At 41.2% G+C, this 24,154-nt stretch overlaps 1 protein-coding gene across 7 annotated transcripts in view; it reads left to right on the forward strand.

The window, feature by feature from the left end:
• Positions 1-24,154, forward strand: part of SEMA3F (semaphorin 3F) — a 130,022-nt gene that overhangs the window by 73,003 nt on the left and 32,865 nt on the right. For 6 of the 7 annotated variants that reach the window (XM_081851313.1, XM_081851315.1, XM_081851317.1 and 3 more), the window contains exons 3-7: positions 10,925-11,085; positions 12,708-12,770; positions 14,890-15,009; positions 16,722-16,811; positions 22,875-22,968. In XM_081851313.1, the coding sequence (XP_081707439.1) occupies positions 10,925-11,085; positions 12,708-12,770; positions 14,890-15,009; positions 16,722-16,811; positions 22,875-22,968 (528 nt within the window). The remainder of the gene's footprint in view (positions 1-10,924; positions 11,086-12,707; positions 12,771-14,889; positions 15,010-16,721; positions 16,812-22,874; positions 22,969-24,154) is intronic. The other variant, XM_081851319.1, reaches the window with a different exon arrangement.

A 24,154-nucleotide genomic window follows, 5' to 3' on the forward strand; every position in this document is an offset into this window, starting at 1 on the left:
TAACTGGCATAGCTGAGATTACAGCAACTCAGCAGAGAAATCAAAATAGGCACATTCCATTGGGCTGCCCCCCCACCCCCACAAAAAAATGTCTGCAGAGGGGAGTTAGACTTTCAAAGATGAGAGTGTCTCAACCCAGTCCAGTATTTTGGAGGCAAAGTCTGTGTGGCTGGTGATGGTAGGTGGTCAAATCAACCAGTGTATGCCCTCCACCAGATTGAATAAGAATACCATGCCAGCTGTTGAGAGCCCTGTTTTTCTCAGAAGAGAATGATTAGGTAGCTTTGAGTATTGCCGACACATGAAATGTGTGCCAGCTGTTAACCCAATTGTGCACCCTGTATCCCCCCAAGAGGATGTAGCCTGCCTTCATAATATAAAATATTATTGTCATGTCTATATCTGGTCAGATTTTATTTCTGTATTCATTAAAACATGTATTGCTGCCGTTCATCATATTTGGAATGGCAGTTACAAAATAACAATTAAAATCCTTAAAAATAAACTAAGATCTGCACAGATTAAAATGCCTGGATAAACAGAAATGTTTTTTGCTTGGCACTGAAACTATTGCATAGTTGGTGCCAGGCAACCCCCCCCCCCAGCACAACCAGGATCCCATTATTAAGAGAGCCATTTCCCTTGTAGATGAATAATGTACCTCTGAGGGATGGACTACATGAATGATATTAAAGCCTTACCTTTAAGGAGCTCACAGCAACATATATCTAGGGTTATACTCTTTTATCATTGAAAGAAGCAGTGATTTGCTCAGGGTCATCTAGTGATCTTCAATGATATCAGTCCAGGTTGAACAGTCTACCCTACATTAGCTGTCTTAATTCTGATGTCACCCCTAATCATTCAGCAGCCACCCCTAATCCTGTTGAATTTTTGCTTCAGGGGGAAAAAAGGAGGGACCTCAGTGAGCCTGGCAGGTGAAAGAGGGATAAGATAGTGCAGGGTGAGTAAGAACAGGAGTAGATGGAGAGTATAACTAGACAGAGTAAAGCCTGTTACATTTCTGGTGACACTGAGGGTGATAATGAAACCCTGGCTTGCACCCAAGGCATCTGTAGCACTCCTGGCTGCCATCTGTGTGCCTCATTTAGTGACTGAATATTCATGACCCTCATTAAACTCTTTCAAATACTTCCCCAGCAGAGGAGCTAAAAATAACTTGGGGAAGGGGGAGGGTCGCCCCCTTTATATTCTATAAAGCACCCAGAATCTGGTTAAGATAGGAGCCTCTAGTTATCACAAGCAGCCTTTTCTTACTAGCCTTGGCTCCCAAATGAGTCTGCAAAATGAAAAGTATTACCACCACTCCACAATGTCCAAGTGGCAACATGGTCCTTCTCATCCTGGCTCTGTGTGCTTTCACTCCTTTTTCTGCCTCTTCTTCCTTTCCTGACTGAGCTTCCAAGCATTCAGAGAGGCTGTATTAAGGACACTTGCCTGTCTCTTAAGAGGCTGTGATTAGAGACTGCTATAGCTTGTTACAGATATGAGGGGAACCATGTGGTCTCTAGGAACTTCCTGCAAGTATAGGAAAGATGTTCAGACTTGAAATAAAATTTTGCACAAAATTTAAATTTGGCAAAACTCCTGAACTTATATATTTGTTGTTGAATACCATAATTATTTAAATTTTCATTCAGAATTTGAATTAGATACTTCCTTTAAAAGAAAACCCTGTCAGTTCTGGTTATTTTTTAGGCAATAGTTTTGCCTAGTTAATTTCTTTTCTACCTTGTTTCCCCCATCAATCCTTTACCTCTAACTGCACCCATAACTCTTACTATTACTGATAATGTTGTAGAGGGGCTGAAAGCAATTCCCTCCCTCCCCCAAACCCCTGATTTTTCCCAATCAGATTTGAGATGGGAGAAATGCACGTAACAGAAGGTAAGAGCTGACAGACGGCAGGAGTGGATTGATAGAGTTGGCTAGCTGCCATCTCAAGCAGTGAAGCAACTAATGTCGCATATCTTATGGGGATTCCTGAGGAATGACATCTGCATTGTTCATTTTTTCAAGAAGACAAATGCAGTAGCAGAAGCACTGAGCATGCAGTCCCAGGGCCTCTAAACAAAAAAATGTTTCTTTCTGTGATTGCTTCTTCACACGCACTTTTAAACTATTCAGTTGTGCTTTTGCCCAAAACTTTAAAATACTAATTTCAATGCAGCTCCGTTCATGTAGACTAATTCGAGGCCCCTGAAACTTTATGAGTTGTAGTCCTTTCCATGATGCAAGATTGGGGCATCTACCTCAGGTGTAGGATGGCCACTTGTGTACATCACCAGAAAAGGAGACGCAGATTTGCATAACAATTGCACATGCTCATTCATATGTATTGGTGCAAATCTAGAAACGACCACTCTAATTTAAATAGAAATGCAATGCATCCCAGTATAATGAACTGGAGTCCAACAACATCAGGAGGGACACAGGTTCCCCATTCCCGAAATAAATGTATTCTCAAAGAGTATCCTCTAAAGTAGGATATATAACTACCCTACTCAAGTAGAAAATTTTGGATGCTGTTACAGGACAAGAAATTATAAGCTGTAATAACTATAAGTATTGTTATTTTCTTGAAGGTGAAGGAACCACTTAGAATATTATGTTCCAAGCATCAAACTGTATTCAATTAGACCCAATGAGCTGTTTCTTATAATGTAAGAGAAGGGCACTTAACTCTTAGATATCTTAGCTGTTGGATGGGTACATCACTCTTGAAGAGCGTCACACTAAAAAATAACACTAAAAAATAAAAAATGGTTCACTGTACCATCTGATTTTTTCTGTTCTTCCATTCTGTCTCAAAAGCGGGTTAACTAGAAGAAAGCAGTAATGTGGTGAAGTTCGTACCCTTTGAGATTGGTGGAGCAGATGTGTTTTTAAGAACTGTGTATTGTCCCAAAAACTGTTAGTATAATTTATTTGTTTAAAGAAGTTATATGCCACCTTTCAATATAAATATCTAACACCAGAAGGTTCAAATTATAGCAGGATGCAACAGCCTTGGGAATTTGTCATCTGTGCACTAGAGGCTCAGAAACAGAGGGATTATATCCCTGTGATGCGCATGTGCACACAAAAACACATACGTGCACCAGCACCACCAACTGTGTGTCCATACTTATAAGAGTTCAGATTTGCAGCACTTGTCAGCTAGAGTGTCAACCTCCTCCTCTAAATTAATAACAGGTTAAACTGTGTGTGGCAATACTCCTTGCACACCAACTGCATGTGTCATTTTATCATGAACTGTGTCATTCCCCAGCTGCTGTTAGGATCAGGGAGGGTTCCTAGCTTGTTGCCAATTTCATTTGCTGTATCCCCATGTCAAACATGTTGTTAAATTATGTGAGGCACACGCAGCTGGCTCACAGTGCCAGAGAGGCACGAGAGCCTTGCAGGGGTTATGTGTTGAGAGTGTTCTTTTGGATACTTTGCTTCTAAGAGCTCTCAGCAGGAACCTTATACTAGGAGTCTTTATTAAATGGCCTGAAGCCAAGGACAACAGCAGGCAAGGATCCAAGCAGGGGACAGGTAGTAAGGAGGGGAGAGAGGTGTGAGCAGCTTGGGCACATTCCAAGGAGATCACATATTCACCAGCTTCGGAGCCCAGCACTGTTAAAGAGACAGGAGAAGTGCACAATTTCCTGCACAGCTTTGCCAAAAAGGGTATGTCTCTGCCTAGATAATACCATTTGGGAATTTTCATCAGTGCTGTTCTGCAAACAACAAGTCTAAGATACTGGAATACGTTAGAAAAGCCGTTTTGTGCCCAATTGGTGGTACATATTATGGTGGTACATATTATGTGCCCCTGTGGTACACCAGGTCAGCTCTGCTTACCCCTCACTCCTTTTGGCACGAGCGAGTTTCTGTTTGTACTCTTTCTCATGTTTTCTAACCTTGAGCAGTCTAACCCAGCTAACCACTGAGTTGCAAGTAAGTTCCTCCCAGTCTCCTGGCTCCGATTTGTAGATGCAGTACTCGGACTCTCAGCTCAATTACTGTATTGTCAAAAGCTTTATTCCAAAGTTCACTACACAGTCTAAACATAGATCAAGTTATAGGTGCACAGGTCTCAAAGATACATAACTAGGTGCAAGCTGAGATATCTCAACACTTGACACACACTCTTGGCTCTAGTTGAAGAGGAGGATGGGCGCAATCATTTGGATGGGTGGGCAAACAAATGGGCACTACTGCAAGTCAGCTGGGTCTGCTTACAGTGGTCCAGCCAACAGTGAACCCTTAGAGGATGTTGTCAGGGTTGGTGCAGCTGGTTCACTGACCAACCTAGGCTCAAATGCCTCACCTGAAGCTGGAAGTGTTTCACTAGTCAAAGGTGGGGTGGAGACAAGGTCAGATGGCTCTAAAGGTAAAGGTAAAGGACCCCTGACAGTTAAGTCCAGTCGCAGACGACTCATCTCACTTTACAGGCTGAGGGAGTCGGCATGTGTCCGCAGTTTTTCTGGGTCATGTGGCCAGCATGACTAAGCTGCTTCTGGCGCTGCGGAACACCGAAACCAGAGCAGTGCATGGAAACACCGTTTACTTTCCCGCTGGAGCAGTACCTATTTGTCTACCAGCACTTTCTGGTGTGCTTTCAAACTGGTAGGTTGGCAGGAGCTGGGACTGAGCAACGGGAGCTCACCACGTCGCGGGGATTCGAGCCTGCCGACCTTCTGATCAGCAAGCCAAAGAGGCTCAGTGGTTTAGACCACAGCGCCACCCGTGTCAGATGGCTCTAGGGCCGTGCTTTCTCTTGACAAACCACTGAGCTCCTACCAAGCATCCAAGCATTCTCAGCGTCAGGCTCCACACACTATTCCCAATTCTCCTTCTCCTTGGACCAACCTTGCCAGAAAGTCTCCATGAGGCTCATGATAATCAAGGCTTTTACCAGCCATGTCTCTAGTCCCAGGGAAAACACAGCAATGCCCTGTCATGAACCCAGAGCTCTTCATAGTTTGTTCACTGACTATATAGACAGACCTCTCCCAGTCCGAATGAACATATCAGTGTCCCATTTCCCTGTTTACAGTATGAAAATCAGGCATCCTTGTAATGCTCCAAAGGTGAATCATGAATCAGGCCACATGAACGTCAGAGAAGGTTCTGGGACATTTGCAAAATACTACTCTGTTAATCAAATCTTACCCTTCTGATGTCTTTGGGGATTTGAAAACACAAATATGGATGTAACATTGGGAGAGTCTCAGGTGCAGGGAGAGTAAGAGCATTCCTTAGATACACCTGAAAACTTGAGCTTGTTTACACTAGTCTAAGTTTCCAGCAACCTCCAGCTATGGTGGATAGATTCAAGGGAGAAAGAAATTATAAATAGCTTAGCATGGAATTCTGTCTCCAGCTAGTGGCTGGTTGCAGTGAAGGTATGAAATTCTGCCCTGTGAAGATGGTTTCCCTCTTTTGGCGATTTTGTTGGTCAATGTGCAACAAAGAAGGGGTGGCATTGATACAATAATGGTTAGAACTGATGGGATAATTGGTACTCTTTGCAGTGTATATCTCATGCCTTTAAAAAGTTTGCAGTTCAGTCAAGCAGCAAAAACGATATCATACAGCTCCAGAGGTGATGGTGACACCAGGAAGAAGCAAACTAGTTAAGCCAACAAATGCTGAAGTTTATCTGGTGAATGAACCTGTTCACAGAATTCAAGGCCATTTTGGAAACAATGCATTGCTGAAAGCCACAGGGCTAATCCGGCTTTTTGTTCCCCCTTCCATAGCCAACCTCTGGTCCATGACCAAATCTTAGTTCCCTCTCATGGCAACTAAGCTTCTTTTCACAGCCTCTTATGAGGGATTCTGTCAAAGGCTTTTTTGAAAGTGCAAATAAAATGGTGCCCCATAATTCCCCTTTAGCCGCTGCTGCTTTGTGGACTCATTAATAATGTATGAGGCCAACTTCAGCTCCGTGTTTCCAAACACAAGCATCCTGCCCTGATTCACCTCCCCATCCCCCTAAAGCTAAGGGAATTGTTTTCTTCAGCAGATGAGACTTTATGAATTGTTTGGCTTTATGCATGCATGAGGTAGCAATGAAGGGGACTTCAGCCGATACGTGCCATAATCTTGTCTGTAGATTTGTTAAATATTTATTTTATTTAGTTCATTTGAATTTAGTTCAGCTATGTACCTGCAGCATGTGTTGCTGATAGAGACACATTCCAGAACTTCTACAAAGACAGCCAAGCACATCCTTAAATACATAGAGTTAATCTGCCCTTGCTTATGAAGAATTAACCTTCTTTGTCACATAGCCGTTTTAACAAATTAAAATATTACTGTGGGTAGTAGCCAATGAGAGTCCTACTCAGAGTAGAACCTTTGAAATTAATGGAAATGACTAATTTTAAACTATTGATTTCAGTGGTTCTTCTCTGAGTATACTGTACCTTGGGTTAAGAACTTAATTAGTTCCGGAGGTCCGTTCTTAACCTGAAACTGTTCTTAACCTGAGACACCACTTTAGCTAATGGGGCCTCCTGCTGCCGCTGCGCCGCCGGAGCACAATTTCTGTTCTCATCCTGAAGCAAAGTTCTTAACCCGAGGTACTATTTCTGGGTTAGCGGAGTCTGTAACCTGAAGCATATGTAACCCAAGGTACCACTGTAGTTGGATACAACCCTGTGATTCTGCAGGGCAGATTCTGGAACATACACATTTTTAGGGACATGCACCAAACAGTTGCGGCCAGTTTTGAATACCTGCCTTGTATTAAATAGACACAATACAGTAATTTAAATTGTGTAAGTGATGGTTAATTGTTAGTATATTCTTCTCCCTGCACAGAGCAGCTGCATAACGGTTCCCTCAGTAGCTGCCTAACTTCTTCACAAAGTCCTTTTTTGTTACAACTGGAGCCAGACCTCTACTTAAGCAGCTTTGCCAGCTTCTCTGGAATCACCCAGCACAGAAGGTATCGCTTTTGATTAGTTCTACAGATTGGCTAAGAGCCACACACCTCTGCTTTTCTTTTGAGGCCAGAGGCAGGGAGAATACGAGTTCCTTCTGTCAGGACACTTGAGAATGGAGCTAAACACACACACATGTATGTTTATGTTCACAAAGACCCATTTGGAGGGGTGACTATTTGGAGTGAAGAAGCAACAGGTGGGAAAAAGTTAAGCATCTCCTCAAAAATCACCTTAGAAAAAAACAGCTGTCGGGCACTTATTATACACATGTAAGTGTAATATGTAGTCTGTCCTCAGTCACACTCTTTGGCAATCCAAAGCAGACTCCCTTACCAGGGCCAGCCTGCATATCTGGAGGTTTGTGTCAAGTCTGCTGTCAGTTTTCCCCTCTTAGTTTTTTATATACTTTGTACCTTATTTCCCCTGTCATTTGTAATGGGATTCTTCTGGTCTGTCTTCTAAGCCCAGATAGTCTTCAACTTTTAAAATGAAATTTTCTGGTGCATTGACAGGACATAGGAATAGGGCTCCTGGCCTGGGGTAGAGATGAGTAGTTTTGGGGAGGTTTGGCTTGAAGGCCAGTAGTGTCTGGTGGGACCCTGCAGGTTTTCAATGCATCCAGGGCATGGCTTAAAAAGGTGCTGTTTACTTAGATGAGCTAATAACTTAGATGTTAGGTAATAACAATAATAGTTATATTCCCCCCCCCCATTTTTCTGGCTTTTCTCCTGCCACCTGAAGATACTTTATAGAGCAATTTCCAGAGAAATAGCTATGTTAGTCTATTATAGAAGAAAGAACTGAAACTCTTGTACCACCTTAAAGTCCAACAAATTTATAATGACATAAGTTTGCATAGACTCAAGATGCCTCTCCCAAAGGAGCCATTCAACTTGGCATCCCTGCTCTCTTTCCTCTCACTATGGGACATATTTGCATGAATCCAGAGCAAGGAATTTTAAGTAGTGGCATCAGATTTTGGAACTTCTGACCAAAGGACATATCTGTAAGCACAGATTGGTGGAAAATATACTCTCTGGGAAGGATTTTTATCTCCTGTCTACTTTAGTGATAAGTTACTTTAATAATGACAACTTTTCTGATTGGTTTATTACAGCTGGTTTTTGTTGTCTGTTTGCTATCCTCCCTGTTTATCCCATTGTGGTTTATTTCACTGTATATAGCAGGTCTGGAGAGCCAAGTTTCTCTCTCCAGGCCTCTTTATCTGCCCTTCATGACTCATTCTGACCCAGGCCCCTCTCTCCACACTCTACCTTGGGTGCTTTTGCCTGATTGACCTGCATTTGTGAACTGTGACAATGCCTCTTCCTTGCTTGGATGGAGGATGGAGGGTTTCTTTTGGCAGTGGCTGAATTTTACTGTAGAAACCCACATCCTCAATATATCCTAAAATAAATCTTATTGAATATACACGAATAAATCCTTCCAATAAAGAGATTGTTTTTGTTGTCCAAATCTGTTTTGTACTGAACAGGTCATAGTAACCATGTGCATGAAATCTCATAGTGATGAAACCTACAAAGTGCACCTTTGAGACTCTGGAATTTCCCCCTGCGGTCCTACACTTCCTTCTTTGTCCTCTGATCTTTTTACTCTTATACTGTCTTTTCAGCTCCTTCTCTTTATGTCACTGGCTGATCTGTTCTGATGCTACAGGATAGCTTTGTAGGCTAAAGAGTCATGGCCTGTTGGCAGCCACTACTTAGCTGCTCTGATGTCAGAGAGAGGCCTGGCATCTGCAGCCTAAGCAGCTGAGCTGTTTTGGGGATTAACAGGATTAGGGAATTTCCCTAATAAACTATTGTTAAATTAAATCACGTAATGATTGCCAGGAAACACTATGGGTTTCCAAGTAATCCTTGTTGCTGTAGATGAGCAAGCAGTTTCAAAAACCAAGCAGAAGACTCTTTCTGCTGATGTACATGATGATGATGATGATGATACTAATAGCTGGTCTAGAATTTGTTTTAAAATCCTTTTATCCTTTGAGTTCCAACTTTCTGTAGTGATGAGCAAGGAAGGCAACAACTGGAAGATGAGGATAAGGATGATGATGATGATGTTAATGTCAATATATTCCCTTATCCTCAAAGAGGAAGGGGAAACAGAGGTCTGAGTAAGCAACAGTTCAAGCCCTTGTTATATTTAATGTGAATAGATCTCCTACAAGTATATATTCCCTGCCTGTGAAGTTAACAGTGGCAAGAAATTATTCCAGCCCTACTGCATGCCCCCCTCCCAGTGAAAATGCTAGGATGGCGGACATGTGTTCTATATTAGAGCCTGTTGTGGTCCAAGTCCAGTTTTAAGGTAAAAAATTAGTAACCTTGAAGTTCCCCAGCTACATTTATGTCTCTGCATAGCTTACTGAGCAGGCACAAAGATCACATGGTCACGGTCTGTTTAAATTAGAGTGGTTGTTTGTAAAATTGCATAGATACATAAAAATTAGCATACACATTTCCCCCTGCAAATCTGTGTCCTTTCTGCCCTCTTTTTAGATAAAGCATTTCCTGTTTTGGCAACATGCAAGTGGCCACTCTAGTGGCATCACTCCTGCACAAGCAAAAGGGCATGTGGGCTAGTGTGTAATGTGTTGGACCTGGGTCTAAGGATTTGGTGGAACCTAGGCCTTGCAATGTCAGTGACGCATCAGTGGCTTAGAAAAATTGTTACCACGAATAATGTATTTAATTCTTTATTATTATTATTATTATTAGTAGTAGTAGTAGTAGTAGTAGTAGTAAATTTATGCAATATCAAAGAAAACAGGAAAATTATAATGACCTGTTGTACAGGGTGAGTCCTTTAAAAGAGGCCCCGTGAATACAGAATACACATGTTCCACGGAGCCTCTTTTAAAAGACTCACCCTGTATGTATATGCTAGATAAAAAATTCAAGGCACTTTGTATGTGAGGCTGCTCCCACTTCTCTTCTTCGCTGGGAGGGAGGCCAACTTTTTGGATTATTTATTTCAGGAAAGGGCCTTTTCAGATGGAATTAATTTGTTTATCCCCATACTGTGTTGATCAGTCTGCCCTTACACCCATCAGTTGGAACTCAGTGCAGTTATACTGTAACAATTGTTGTTAATGATCAATCTGCTTTCATCTGAACTTTGGCTTTGGTTGAAAGAGAGCCTCCCCCCAAAGGCATGGCGGAATGTCAACTGAAAGTGAAGGTGTGAGATCAGTGCCATATGCAGGTCAGGTGCCGCCTGGCTAATTCTTGGACACTGCAGTTTTAAGATATATGCAGTATTACTCGAAGAGTGCTTATTTGTGAATATCTTGTGGGTTCTGTGCATGGACAGAGATACTACTTTCTTTTTTAATTTAAAAAACATATTAGTTTCAAAACAAATGTTTTGTAAATACATTAACAGAAAAACAAACAAGGCATGGGGCAATGACAGTTGTTGATAACATTGCTGTACTACTATATAAAGGATCAGTGTGATTTAGAGAGACCACTTTTCCCCTAAAGTATCTCAGACAGAATTAAGATATGGAGAAGGAAAGTAATACACAAAACATCAGAACAGAACCCATTATTCCCAAATCCCTGCCCAGTCTCCTGATCAGTAGGAAAGCTTACTGTTTGGTGTAGTCAAGTGGGAGTTCCTGTTACGTAGGTTAAAGATTGCTTGGCTACAGGTGAATGCTTTGTGTTCCCATCTCTGTTCACCAAAATGTTTATTATAGACTGTTGCATTTCCAAGATGGAATAGGATAGTTGCCAGGTGTGTAATTTATTGACATGGATTGCATGCAAGTATTTAATTGCATCTAAGAGCTAAATGTGCTCCAGTGTTTGGGGAACCTGATGGTTAGTTCCAAATCATGCATGTTACTTATAGAGATGTATATGTTGCACCAGGAAACACAGGAGGAGCCATCTAATATAACTCTTTCCTGGTGTTTTTCCTCCCACCAGAGCTCAAAGCCACCAGCACTGCCCATTTCTTCAATTTCCTGCTCAACTCAACCGATTATCGTATTCTACTGAAAGATGAAGATCACGACCGCATGTATGTGGGGAGCAAAGACTACATCCTCTCCCTGGATCTTCACGATATCAACCGGGAGCCCCTGATTGTAAGGGTTTTTCTCATTTTGTACCAGGAGCAGACAAGGAACATCTGGGAGGCTTTGTGGGGTGGAGGGGTGCAAAATGACCAACTATTTCCATATGATGCGTATGGATTAGTAGAGTGGGTTCAGGGGCACATTTCTAATTTTGAGAGAATGCTATGGGTACCAGTCATAAAATGGCTGCTTCCAGGGGGAGTGGCTTGACACAACATTGGGAATACTGGGAATATTCCTACATATCAAAGCATCAACTGTTGACCTGGGAGACCAGGGTTAAAATCACCACTCAGTCATGAAGTCCACTGGGCGATTTTGGGCCAGTCACTCAGACTAACCCTACCTTACAGGATTGCTGTGAGGATATAATGATGAAGGGTAGAACTATGTATGCCACCTTGAGCTGCCTAGGGAATATTAGCAAGAAAAACAACAAGACAAGTCTCAAGGCAAGTGGGGAAAGTATCCCCTTTGCCACCGCCTCCCCCACTCTAAATCAAATGCAAGGAACAGCAGGAAGGCAGTCAATGAAGCAAGTGGGGATGGCATCCCGGTTGTCTTTTCTCTGCTTGCCCCCCACAATGCCTTCCAGAGCTAGAAACAGGGTAGACAGACCCATCACTGATTCTCATGGAAGACATTAAATGCTCTTGCTATTTCTTTTTAGGGCTGATCCAGGTGATTAGTCAAAGTGTACCCTGACTATATTTTGGTCTCACAAAATAGTTAAAAGTTCTTACAGAACTGTTAGTTTTACAGAATAAACATTCTTCATTAGACATTTTAGTTGCTTGCTACCCAAAGGCATCCAAGCAACTTATAACACCATGCTATGTAACACTATTTATGCAAGGCATAGCGGAAAGGCAAAAGTGTGATATGCAGAGTCCACATGTAATTGTTGGGTGGAAGTAGCCATGCTTCAGTGGGATAGCCTTGTTGGGGAGAATCATGGCCACTTCTGTTTTCATCTCATGGGAAAAATACAGTTCAGTCCTGGAGAGGGGAAAGCACACAACACTCTTCAAATAACTTCTCTTTAGCAACAAATTAATAAAATGCAGAGACGTCGTCAGCATGAGCAGTGGGTTGTAGGGCTACATGAACATATCTGAGAGTGAGTGCTTAATTTCTAAAGAGCATTTTTATAAAGTTTTATTTATAAAAAGATTAAAATTAATCTTCTTAAAAGTAACAAGATGATGAAGGTGCAAAAGGAGTCACTATCACTGTTGTTGCTACAAAGCAACAATCCACTAGGTATCTGTGACACTTCCACGCAGCATCTTGTAACAAAATTGATGCATTTTTGTCACATCAAAGGGTGGGTGAATTAGTTTCCCACAAATATTGTGGGAAATGTGATACTCCCTTCACCCAAAGTGTTACCTTTAGAAAACACACATGAACCTGACAAGTGAACGCTTGATGCCATACAAATTGATAATTTTGAAAGGTCCTTAGTGATCAGTGCTTTAAATTAAAATCCACCTTCTCAGAAAACTTGATGGTTTGGGATTAGATTTAGGAGTGGGATAGATACATCCACCCCTTTTTAATATTTCTCTTAGCATGATTCTGTGGAGAATTATAATTAAAAGGCTGAAGGTTTTGTATTGTTTTGGCAGATCCACTGGCCTGCGTCTCAACAAAGGATAGAAGAGTGCGTTCTTTCAGGGAAGAACAGTAATGTAAGTACTTCTTGTATGGTCTTCAGGTTTATAGAGGATGTGGGGAAAGAGTGGAGGCGAATGAATGCTAGTAACGTGGTAGGATGATGAAAGCTGTCCTTCTGAAGCTTCCTTCCTCTCAAGATCTTTAAGACTGAAAGCCACCAAGCAGTGGCAATTTGTATTGCTCACACCACCTCAGGGATACCATGCTATGAGCAAATGATGATGCCCTATTGCCTATGACTGCCCTCCTCACTTCCTGTTTATTCCTATCTTTTCAGGTAATTGAGTCACAATAACCCTGGTTCCTTGTGCTGCACATTCATGTACACAAGCTAAAACCATGGTCATAATTCCTTGAGTACCTGTACAAAAGTTTTCAGCATTTGAGCAGAAACATTTGTGTCTGTGTGGGTGTTTCAGAAACCCTAAAATACAACATAAGTTTTAGTATATGATGAAGTGACAGTGCTCTGTTTGTAGTTGGAAAAGCTAAGATAGCAAAGACGGAATTAAATAGAAAGATTTTGAAGAAAATGACATCACCATTGTAAAACTTTGCTAGTTTCTGGAAGCTAAAGTGCAGTGCAGTTGGTGATGAAGTCATCTTTTGGTCACAGGGTTCTGCTTAGCACTGGAATTGAGTGCAGCTGTAAACTTGCACTTCCCAACCTCTGTTACAAGAGGATATTATCATGGCCAAGTTAGCCAACTCTTGCGTCTTGTGCAAGCTTTCTAAAGGCAAGGGCTGCTAACACTTCTAGGGGTTTATGGAATATTGATGTATGGGGCATGAAAGTGAAGATGCCTTGTCAGCAGTACTTTAAAGGAACTGGGGGTTTTGCCCAACCCCAGTTAAGTCTATCAGCAGTAACGTGTACTAAATTTCAGTAGGAGGAAGCAAGAGGTCAAAGGGTTACCAAGCTGTTTCCTACAAGGCACAGTCAGCCTTTGGCCAGCTGACCTTGAACTCTGTCCTCTTGGGATTTCTCTGCTGCTACTGTTTGGGGCTCAGTCTTAGAGCAGCTAAGCTGGCTTAGTAAAGGAAACTGTTTGCTTGCATTTTTCCCACCCTACTGAACTCTGTTATCATGGCCCCAGCCCAGTACTGTTTTGATTTGTCTAACTGGAGGTTTGAGGCAAAGAGGAAACACAAGATGTGAGAAGGAAACTGGACTCTGCAGTCAGACACACTGCATGGAGCTCCATGCCTGGTCTAGAATCCAGTCAGTAAATGAACTCAGGCCTTGACAACACAGGCCTGCATACATTCTGGGAATTGCTCTTCTTGCCCTCTGGGCCTCACTGCTATCATTTACCTATTAGATTTTCAGTCCACCCTCCTGTAGCCAATCAGTTCTTAGTACCTCTTAATGAGTGGGGATCTAAAGGCTGACCTTAATATATTTTCTTTCCTGGCACAGATAAGTCCAGAGATTCCCCTTCTCCTTAGTTGGTTATGCTTTGGTTATTCAGGGCACTATTTTCTGGCTTTTGAAAACAAGCAGGAATGGGTTGGGAGTCCAGGATTTGCCACCCTGACACCAAGATATATTATTGCAATCTTACAGTTATACTTTTCTCAGTTTTCAGAAAAATTGGCTGTGAGTTGGGAGTTCTGAGCGGCACCATTTATAATCTGCTTCAGCTACAGATGTTGCAGTGTAAGATGTGAGCAAGGAATGTTTGCTCCGGAAGGGGGTTTAGTTCAAAACTCTTCCAGCAGGAACATGACTTAAAAGGAGTGCAGGAAAACTGTCTCTGAAGTGCATCCAAAACTCATTGCTGGAAAAGGTGTTGGAGGGGTGGATCCAAAAGGTTTATTTGTGGATTTTCAAAGTGCGCCAGACCTAGCTTGCCTCAATTTTAACTGGAAGCAAATGTTGTTGAAGAGGACCATTTGATACACAGACCATTCAATGTGGTCTGATTTTGTGACTTACTGGGTGTTGAGGGAGCTTTCATTTAATGCTGAAGCAATTACCTGATTGCTTCAAAATATGTGTAAATCACTGCTTAGGCCATGCTGAACAGAGGATGGAATTGCTCCATTTACCATAGACTGACTAATCTCCTTAAAGTAGATACAATTTCATAGGAGGCTGGGACTAACTTGCCATCTCTCTTTTTTTTCCAGGGCGAGTGTGGGAATTTCATCCGCCTTATCCAGCCCTGGAATCGAACCCACTTGTATGTTTGTGGCACTGGAGCATACAATCCTGTCTGCACCTTTGTCAATCGAGGCCGTAAAGCACAGGTGAGGTACTGAAGGAGCATATGGCTGGGACTGCAGCCAGATCAGTGCTGGAGAAGCATATGGGCTTCCTCTTAGACCATGCTAGGAAAGCAGCCTCTGGCAACATTCAACAAGCAATAAGGGATTGAGATTCGAGTCTTGGGTAATGAGATGTGGAATCTTCTCAACTGTCGTATGTTTGTATGTTTGTTCAGCCCATTCATATCCCACTTCTCATCAAAGGGAGCCAAAGGCTGCATACATGAATTCCCACCCCCACCCCCACCTTTACGTGGCTCTCATTTATCATCCCAACAATTCTCAAAGGTAAGTTAGGCTCTTAGGGATTCACCTAAGCAGTCCCATCAGCAAAAGTCCTGCACAAGGAATTCCACTTTGCACAACAGGGCTTTACACACACACACACACACACACACACACACACACACACACAAACTTATTCTGACAAGGAGATGGAGCTCCAGGTTTTGAAAAAGGTAATGGGGACAGTGAAAATATCAAAATAAAACATGTAGATATAGTGTTTTCTAAAAACTAATAATAATAGGGTAGGAAGAGATGAGGTGTGGGATCATATATAAAGTAATTTGTAACTAGGTCACAAGAAGCACATACTGTGTTATTACTTAAATGTATTGTTTTAAACGTCTGATATTATCAGTAATTTTAATATATATATTATGGAAACCACTTAGAGGTTTTGATGATTAAGCATTATTTAAATCACATTAAATACATAAAGCCTAATCATAGTAATTCCCCACTGTGCAGAATGAGACTTTCTCCTAAGTATGGGAGTAAATGTATAGAATTGTAGCCTTAATTTATGATAACCATTATGTCATGCAAGACCCTCCATGTCACATAAAATTTGTCAGACTTTAACGGGTTCTCTAACTTGGAAGTATGCCATATTTTACTGAACCATTTCCAAATTTATGGAATCTTATCTGATTTTTATTTACTGGTAACCAGATTTTTGGCTGTCATTAACATGTTCCCAGTTAGCTAATAATTGCACTTGTTTACGGAATCTTTCAATACAGACATGTAAAATAACCTCTGGTTTTAATGGAATTGTTTATCATAGTCATTTCCACCCAGTATGCCTTGGGGGACGCACACAAAATATGTGTGAAATCAGCCTTATTGTTACAACACCTCTAACATCGTGTGTTCCTTATATCATATTTGCTTAAACTGTCTAGTGTTAGCATCAAACTTCTAAAATAATACAAGGAGAATTTGCTTGCATAGGTGTGAATATATTTTCCACATTTATTTTATTTTCTGACAACAACTTAAAAATAGGAAAACCAATTGAAAACCACTTTTGTAAATGCTCTTCTTACAGTATCTTGTTCAGCAGGAGTAGCTAAACCTCATTTCAGGGTCTTATCTAGCCCCCAGATTGATTTCTGCCTTCCCACCCCCAACCCCATCCCACTAATTTTAGCAGCAGAGGCAATATGTTTTTGGGATCTAATGCATAGTTGTACATAAAGTCAAACCCAACAAGCAGATACACATTCAGACTAAATACAGGTCATAAATATTTGACGAGGGGATTTTGATCTCCATAGAAGTATGTGTGTATATTTGAGAGAGACAGAAGACTTCTGCATGCTGCATTCTCTGGCCATACCCTGCCATTCCTGCTTCTCTGGCAGGTCACCCTGCCAGCGCTAACTCTCTGCTCCTCCTCTCCTCAGGCTTTTGAGCTGAACCAGTCCATCCAGCAGGGAGGACGGGGAAGTAGAGCAGTTGACTCCTCCCTCCACCCGTCTCCAGTGGAACGCAAGGTGGGAATCGCGCTCTGCCCTGCCATGCTCTTCCCCAAGGACACAACTGGCTCCTTTCTTAGCATGCCTGAGCCTGGGCACTCTAACTTTCATTTTCAACTGGCATGTACCTAACAACTAACTAACAAGGGAAGGGGGCCAGACCTATGGGAATAGGACTGGCCCTTAAATTCACCCCCCTTCCCATCTAGCAATGAGCGCGCTTCCTGTACCGCCTCTCCTTGCGTCTCCTCACTTGAACTAACTCCTTCTTCCCCAGGCTCACACAAGGTTTGTGCCAGGAAAGAACACTCTCAGGATGTTTGACCTTACTACATATAGTATAGAACCATGTCCTTGATTGTTTGAAATTGAGACAAATGGACTTGCTGTTTCAAGCAAAGGTTTGCTTGATGTGAGGTGGCATGAATAACTAGATTGGAGTAATCAAGGTTGTGATGACTGTGGGAGCAGGGGGTGGGGTGGGCCTATTGTATATGCTTAGTTGTTGTGAGGTGTGGACTTCATTAATGATTACATACAGTTTTTGTAAGTATGTTTGATGAGAAATCATGTAAAATAAGAAAATGATGAGAAAATGTGTTTTACTTGTGTATCAGATGTAATGTATGCTTCTTCTACTGATTATTACAAGTCATAGCCAATGCAGGAAGCCATCCCATTAATTTCCTTTCCAGTTTTCTCATTGTTGTCATTTAATTGATAAGGATGACCGTTAGTTGGTAGGAGATTATGAGATTTCCATTAGTCTCTATTAGTAGAAACTTTGTGGGCATGGTCCTACAATTGGCTAAAGACTTTGGTGTGGGAATGAACTATTTCAGTTGCTCATCTCGTATGGTTTCCCTCTAAGAAACATTATCAAAGCAGCATGGAATCCAGCCATATGGCAATTCCTACATTGCTCTGTGAACATAGGAATTGGTCCTAATTAACAGAACACTTTTTATGTCAGATAGTATTAAGGATGGTATGTTTCCCCATTTACAGGGTAGTGCTGAATAATTAGATTGATTGAGAGGTTGAGCTCCTAATGTGGATTTTTATGGGACTAAAGCCTCCTTTCACTCAGCAGTAGGTACTCTCCCATGTGTGTTCAAGATGGTGCACAAAAAAAGAAGACAGGAAATGCTATATGCTATTCTTCTCAAGGCTGAATAGTCTTGGTTGGAGTGTTTGAAACTTTCACAAGAAAACAACTGAACCTAATCTTGAGAATCTTAACTTTCCTTAAGGTTTTGGTGTTGCTTGATTGTAAATTGGAGAATCAGCCTAAAATATAGTGCTCTGATTTCTTAGCATTTTCTTCCTTCTGTTGGATTCTCTAGTTTTGATAATGCCTTGTCTTACCCCTGGAGTCATCCTGGTAGCTGTTTTCATCTAAATCTGTAGGGCCTTATTCTGTGCTGCTGAGCTGTAGCGGGGTCATTGTCAAAGACATTATTATTATTATTATTATTATTATTATTATTATTATTATTACACAGTGTATAAGTAGCATTGGGTTTTCTTTTTCTCTTTTCTTTACTGAATGTTCCATTTTACACTTCAAAACAGAAAACTCACAAGTGGCACAATCACTTTTGCATTTTCCACAAGAAGCACATTTTTTCTCGGTGCTGAACAATGGCATTTGACACCAAAGCAGTCTGTCCACATAAGCCCAAAGCTCTAAATAAAAAGGAAATGCAACTCCTAAGCAAAATCATCTTTCCAGAAAGAATGCATGTCTATGGGTTTCCTAAACGGGTTGGCACTCAACACTGCTTGTGGGAAGATGTGCCACACACACACACCATTCTCAGTTTCTATACAGAGACTGAAAGTCTTCCGTTCCAGTTTTTTATTATTTATTGCATTTATTAGTAGGAAAAGAAGTTCTCAAGCTGACTTAACAGCATGGTATGACATGTTCCTCTAAGGGCAACACCTTAAACTACAACTAGGTGTAATTATCTGTAGCTATAACTGCTTAGTAGCCTGCATCTGCTGTCTGCAGGATTTACTAGAACTATAGTTTTGTGTGTCAACACTTGGTCTCATTCAAAAGCCAACTTTCATTTTCCTGCTCTTTGTAGCTTGAATCTCCAGCTTCTACTTGATGTGCTATTTATATTATCACTGATTGCTATTAGCCAGTTAAAATGCATTGCACAATGTCAGGAGCCATCCTACTTTCCTCACTCCCTTGGGCATTGTCACCATGTGTTTGACATACATTAGAAAGAGGAAGCAAGTCTTCACTGATATCCTGCCACTGTTGACCTCCCAAGCTGTTAGCACAAGGAGGTGGGGAAGAGAGTGGGATGTATCAGATGATGAGAAGTTGCAAAGGGAATGGAGTAGAAAACACACTTGTCACATCCTACTGCAGTCTGGAACCCTTCAAGCCCCCTTTTCTATCTTTTGGTAAATTGCAGATCCCAACCACCACCTGTGGATGGAACCTATAACGGCACCAAATAATACAATTTGTGACATTCCCATTAGCACAACTCTTGTAAACTGTGTTGTGCTTAAACTTCAAACAGCTGTTTTATCCCAAACATATCAATCCTGTTCCATTTATTTGTATACCATGTAAAGAAACTGCATTTGCACTTGTCTCCAGTCAAGTGGACTTCTATGGACAGGTGTCCCTATCCCCACTTTAATAAAGAATCCTTGCAACATTTAGTGCTCTTTTCAAAGTCATCCGTGATATCCCAAGAGTGCCACAGGCTTTAGCGAAATAACCAGGAGTCTCAAATTATGAATCAGAGACAGAGGTGCAGACAAAGTTAGCTCAGCTCAGGTTCCAGATACAAACACAGGAGGCTCATAATGCCCACCTAAATGCATAGTGGGGAAAGTACTTATTAACTGTAAGATGTATGCAGGATCAAATCATTTGGTGAAAATAAAAAATAAATTTAGAGCTGAGACAAATTGAAAGGAATTGCAAAATAAGAGGGTGCTTGTGTGGCATTAAAATGTCATCAGGTTTGATGCACCACCACATCAATGCCCTTTCCTCCACAGCCACCTGCTGCACCTCAGTTGACTAGAATTAAGCCCTGGCTAAGGGCGTAGAGGCTGGGTAGGCTTATGTGGAGGGAGGGGGTTATTTTGGGAGCCTGGTCCCAAGCCAGTTAGACCCCTGCACTTTCTTACAAAAACCTGTCATTATTCAAGTGTCTGTATCTAGTGAGAACTCTTTGGATATGTGTCTGTGCTGGCATTAGCTGGTATTTCTGGCCCCCACGAAGCTGTATGCTGGGACCACAAATTCCCTATGCTCATATTCATGTCTGTTCTTTTATCTCATTCACTCATCCCAACTCTAGTTCCTTATGCTGCTGACTCAGCCCATTCTGCTAAAAGTAGCTGACTTTAGCCATTCCTCAGGTGAAAGATGAACTACAGAAAGGGGTTTATTCTGTCCAATCCAATCCATCTTGAAGACAGCATCAGCATCATTTACCAAAGATCAATAGGGTGAATGCTGTCAAAAGAATGAACTCAATAATAGTCTGAGTTTAAAATATTTGAACCGTGTATCTCACACTCCCTATCTTTTCAGTCCTTACACCACCCCATTCTTAAAACACAAAGCCTTTAAACTGCTCTGCTTTCCATTCGTTGGATGGAGGGGGGGGGGAGCCCTGAAAAGTTCTCACATTTTTGTAGGAAAGATCTGTTAATAAATAGCCACAATTCTAGAACAGTAGCTGCATAATGGCCAATTGGACCCTATTCAACAAATGAAGATGTTTAGCTTAGAAAAACAAGGGACAGTATCAGTAGTAAATATTTTTCATGGCCAATACAGATATAATAAAATATTTTAACAGACTTTTGTTTTCTTTAAAAACATGCTGAAGTCATTTTTGTGACATTTTAATAAAAACATTTTGGGTAAAATTATATGAACACATATGTATACTTCCTAATAAATCAATAATATAAAAATAAGTATGCTCCAGCTAAAATTTACATCTCATTTAACAGAAGCTATTTAACAGTTCATGCCAATGTTTGTCTACTCAGAAGTAGGTCCAACTGAGGGTACTTTCAGTTGGATGTTTATTGTGGGATTATTGATTGATTGATTGATTGATTGATTGCCACATTCACATAACATTGTTGGCATCAAAATGTTAGCCCACATCCTCCTCACTCCAAATTAATCTGCATAGACCCTTTCTAGAGGAAATCTGATATATACCACCTGTTGCCAACAATCTTGTTTGCAATAGCTCAGTGACCTGTTTTCATATTAAACTCCTGTCTAGAAGCAGGGGCCTACTCTCAAGTAAGTATGTCAAGTTCTGCAACCTAAGCCACTCCCATCGAAATAAATGGGAATTAAAAGCAATGCCAGATTAAACCCTGTGGAGGCCCCTAGGCAGTCGAAATCCTGTCCTTCCCCTTGTGCATGCACTCTAATGGGATAACATTGAACTAAGAAAACTTGATTGTAATTTTCTTTCAGATCAAATCAATATTATTTTGATCCGTTGCTTCAGGGCATCTAAAATGCACGAGGCCCAGAGGTCAGTGCCTACTCTCCGCCTATTTGGTAACCTGGTACTATTTAATAGTGCTTAACATTGGCAGATTAGGTTTAATGTTTTTATCAAACCACAAGAGGAAACCTCTTAAACCTTTTCACGGCATTTTTCTTTAATTTCTAAATGGCTTCCAGCCCACTAAAGCAGTGATTTCCAAACATTTCATTAAAAAGATCCACTTGTGGGATTTCTTTCCCAAATGTTGATTCTACCACCCTGGCTTGGCAGTCTCTTCTCCACTGCTCCTTCTGCCACATTGGCACCTACAAGCATTGCCAGCATCCTAGCAACCCTCTTATGAGGCCAGAAGTGGATCCCAGTGTACCGCTTGTGAGTCACTGGAGTAATGAGTCATTAGTTTCATGATAGGAGGGATTCGAATGGCATTCACTCACTCTGCATTTCTCAGCAATATTTAATGTCTGCATCCTATCTGCTCTGCTTATAGCTGTTGGTTGTCCTCTAGGGGGTGGGGGGGAAATGTGGCATCCATGATTTATTGTTGTTTCATACTCAGAAGAGGTTGTAGCACAGGGTGTCTGAAGGCAATCTGAAGTTCATCAGTGCCTAGGTACTATTTAGTAATAGTATGTGGTAACTTGACACTTACCTGTAGTGTTCACATATTACAGCACACGGTTGTTTCACTTCACCCAGTGGTCACACCCAGTGGAAAAAGTCTGAAAATGTAGTGTTGTGTGCAAACATTGCAGGGAAAACGATGAATCTTTGGCTAGAATGTTACATCCAGTGTTTCTTGAGATGGAGAGGTCCAGAAGTATGAATTTTGGGAATGGCTTTGTAAAGTAGCACCATGCGGATAAAGATGGTGGGATACACTATTTTTATATTAATGTGGGTTTTTTTTTTTTCATTTACAGAACAGGTTTCTTTAGGTTTCTTTAGGAGGAGAAATGTTACTTCTGCAACTTTAAAATGGGACACATATTTGGGAGGTGTACAAAAGAGTTAGAAAGTGAATGTTCCTGTAAATCGGTCAATGCAGTAACTTTAGAGAGTGGCTCTGCTGCCACATTTCTTAGGGTTGACTTGAAATTGATATAAAACTTGTAAGAGTAGCATGTATACAGTACTGCAGTTGCTAGGGTGATGTTTGCTCCAGCTTTCTACATGGTTTGGTGGTGATTTTTCTCCATGCCTCCACAGGGTCTCTGAACAAAATAAAGTCTGTAGTGGCATGGAAAAATAGCTTTGCATGGTGAGGTAATGAACTCACCAGTGAGTCAGCCACCATTGAAAAATGATTTAAAGCAGTTTCCATGGGGTAGACATATTACATGCCAGGATTTCTTACATTCCACTTCTTGTAACCTTGTTGGATGAAAATTCCACTCCAGAGAGATGCGGTTTGGACAGTGTGATTCACGTATTCAGCATCTTGTGTTCCATGTACTTTTAGATGCTCTCTGATTAAAAAGACTTGTGAAGGCCTAAGGTAATAGTGTGTGGTAAAGCAAATCATTGATCTACCTGTTGCCTTACTTTCCAGGATTACATATTCTACCTGGAACCAGAGAAGCTTGAGTCAGGAAAAGGAAAATGCTCGTATGACCCAAAGGTGGACACCGTATCAGCATTAATAAGTGAGTTCCATGGTTGTGCAACATCAGTCATTCTATAGGCATACAATTGTAGAGTTGGAAGGGACCCCCAGGGCCATCTAGTCCAACCTCCTGCAATGCAGGAATCTCAACTAAAACATCCATGACAGATGGTCATCCAGCCTCTGTTGAGAAATTTCCCTTCATTATGAGTTCTAAAATGATATCAGGATTGATAAGGGGGAGGGGAGCTGTGCTACTTATAAGCATGCAGCGCAACAGCTGCTCTGTGTCAGGAAATGGTTTTGGCCATCCTCAGGCATGGATGAGTTAGCTGGAAATGTCATCGGAGTTAATGGGGAAAGATCATGGCCTCTCGGATGCTGATAAAGAAGAGAAAGGACATACTATTCACTAAACTGCAGTGTCCCATCTGGTGGGAGAAGAGGAGGAATAGGGCTTTGGCGAATAGCAAAGTTCTGAGAGGTTCCTTGGCAAAATTTCACAGATGACATTTATGTCACTTCGTTATGGTCCAATCGTTTCCACTTATCCATCAGACATGATTATTCCTCCCACTGCCCTAGCATTCCAAAACAACACAATGCCTGATTGGCCAGCTATATTCATGTATAGTCAGCTATATTCTGACTTAAGCCAGCTATAGTCTGACTTAAGCCAGCTGCAAATTTCATGCAGACCCCTCTACTTCCCTTGAGAAACCTGGTCCTTTCCATTGGTCATGCTAGAGTTACCAATGTATATTTTACTCTTCCCCCTTAATATCTGTATATAAATATATCATTGAATGTTCTCATCCTCTTGGATTCTTATATCCTTCCCTCACCACATAGACATAGACCCACCTTTTTTCACTCAACCCCAGGTTGATTTCAAGTATGGGCATCCTCTGAACTTTGTTTTTTTTTTTTTTAAAAATAATTTTTATTGGGTTTTTACATTTTATAACAACAGACACACACACAAAGACAAAGACAAACAAACACACAAATACAATTACATACCCTAAGTTTCTTTACCCACTTTCATTGACTTCCCCCCACCCCCTCCTCTTACATCCCAATTCCAAAATTAATTCAGCAAGTTCTTACCTAACCTCTTAAAGATATTCACATTGCTTTTAAAAATTAAAATCTTTTGTTTATCTGTATTCAACTATCCAATTCTCTTATAATCATTAATTTCTTTTTTTTTTAAGGTCGATCTA

The sequence above is a fragment of the Podarcis erhardii genome (genome assembly GCF_964252035.2).
Source record: "Podarcis erhardii genome assembly, chromosome: 2".
NCBI classification, from domain to species: Eukaryota; Metazoa; Chordata; class Lepidosauria; order Squamata; family Lacertidae; genus Podarcis; species Podarcis erhardii.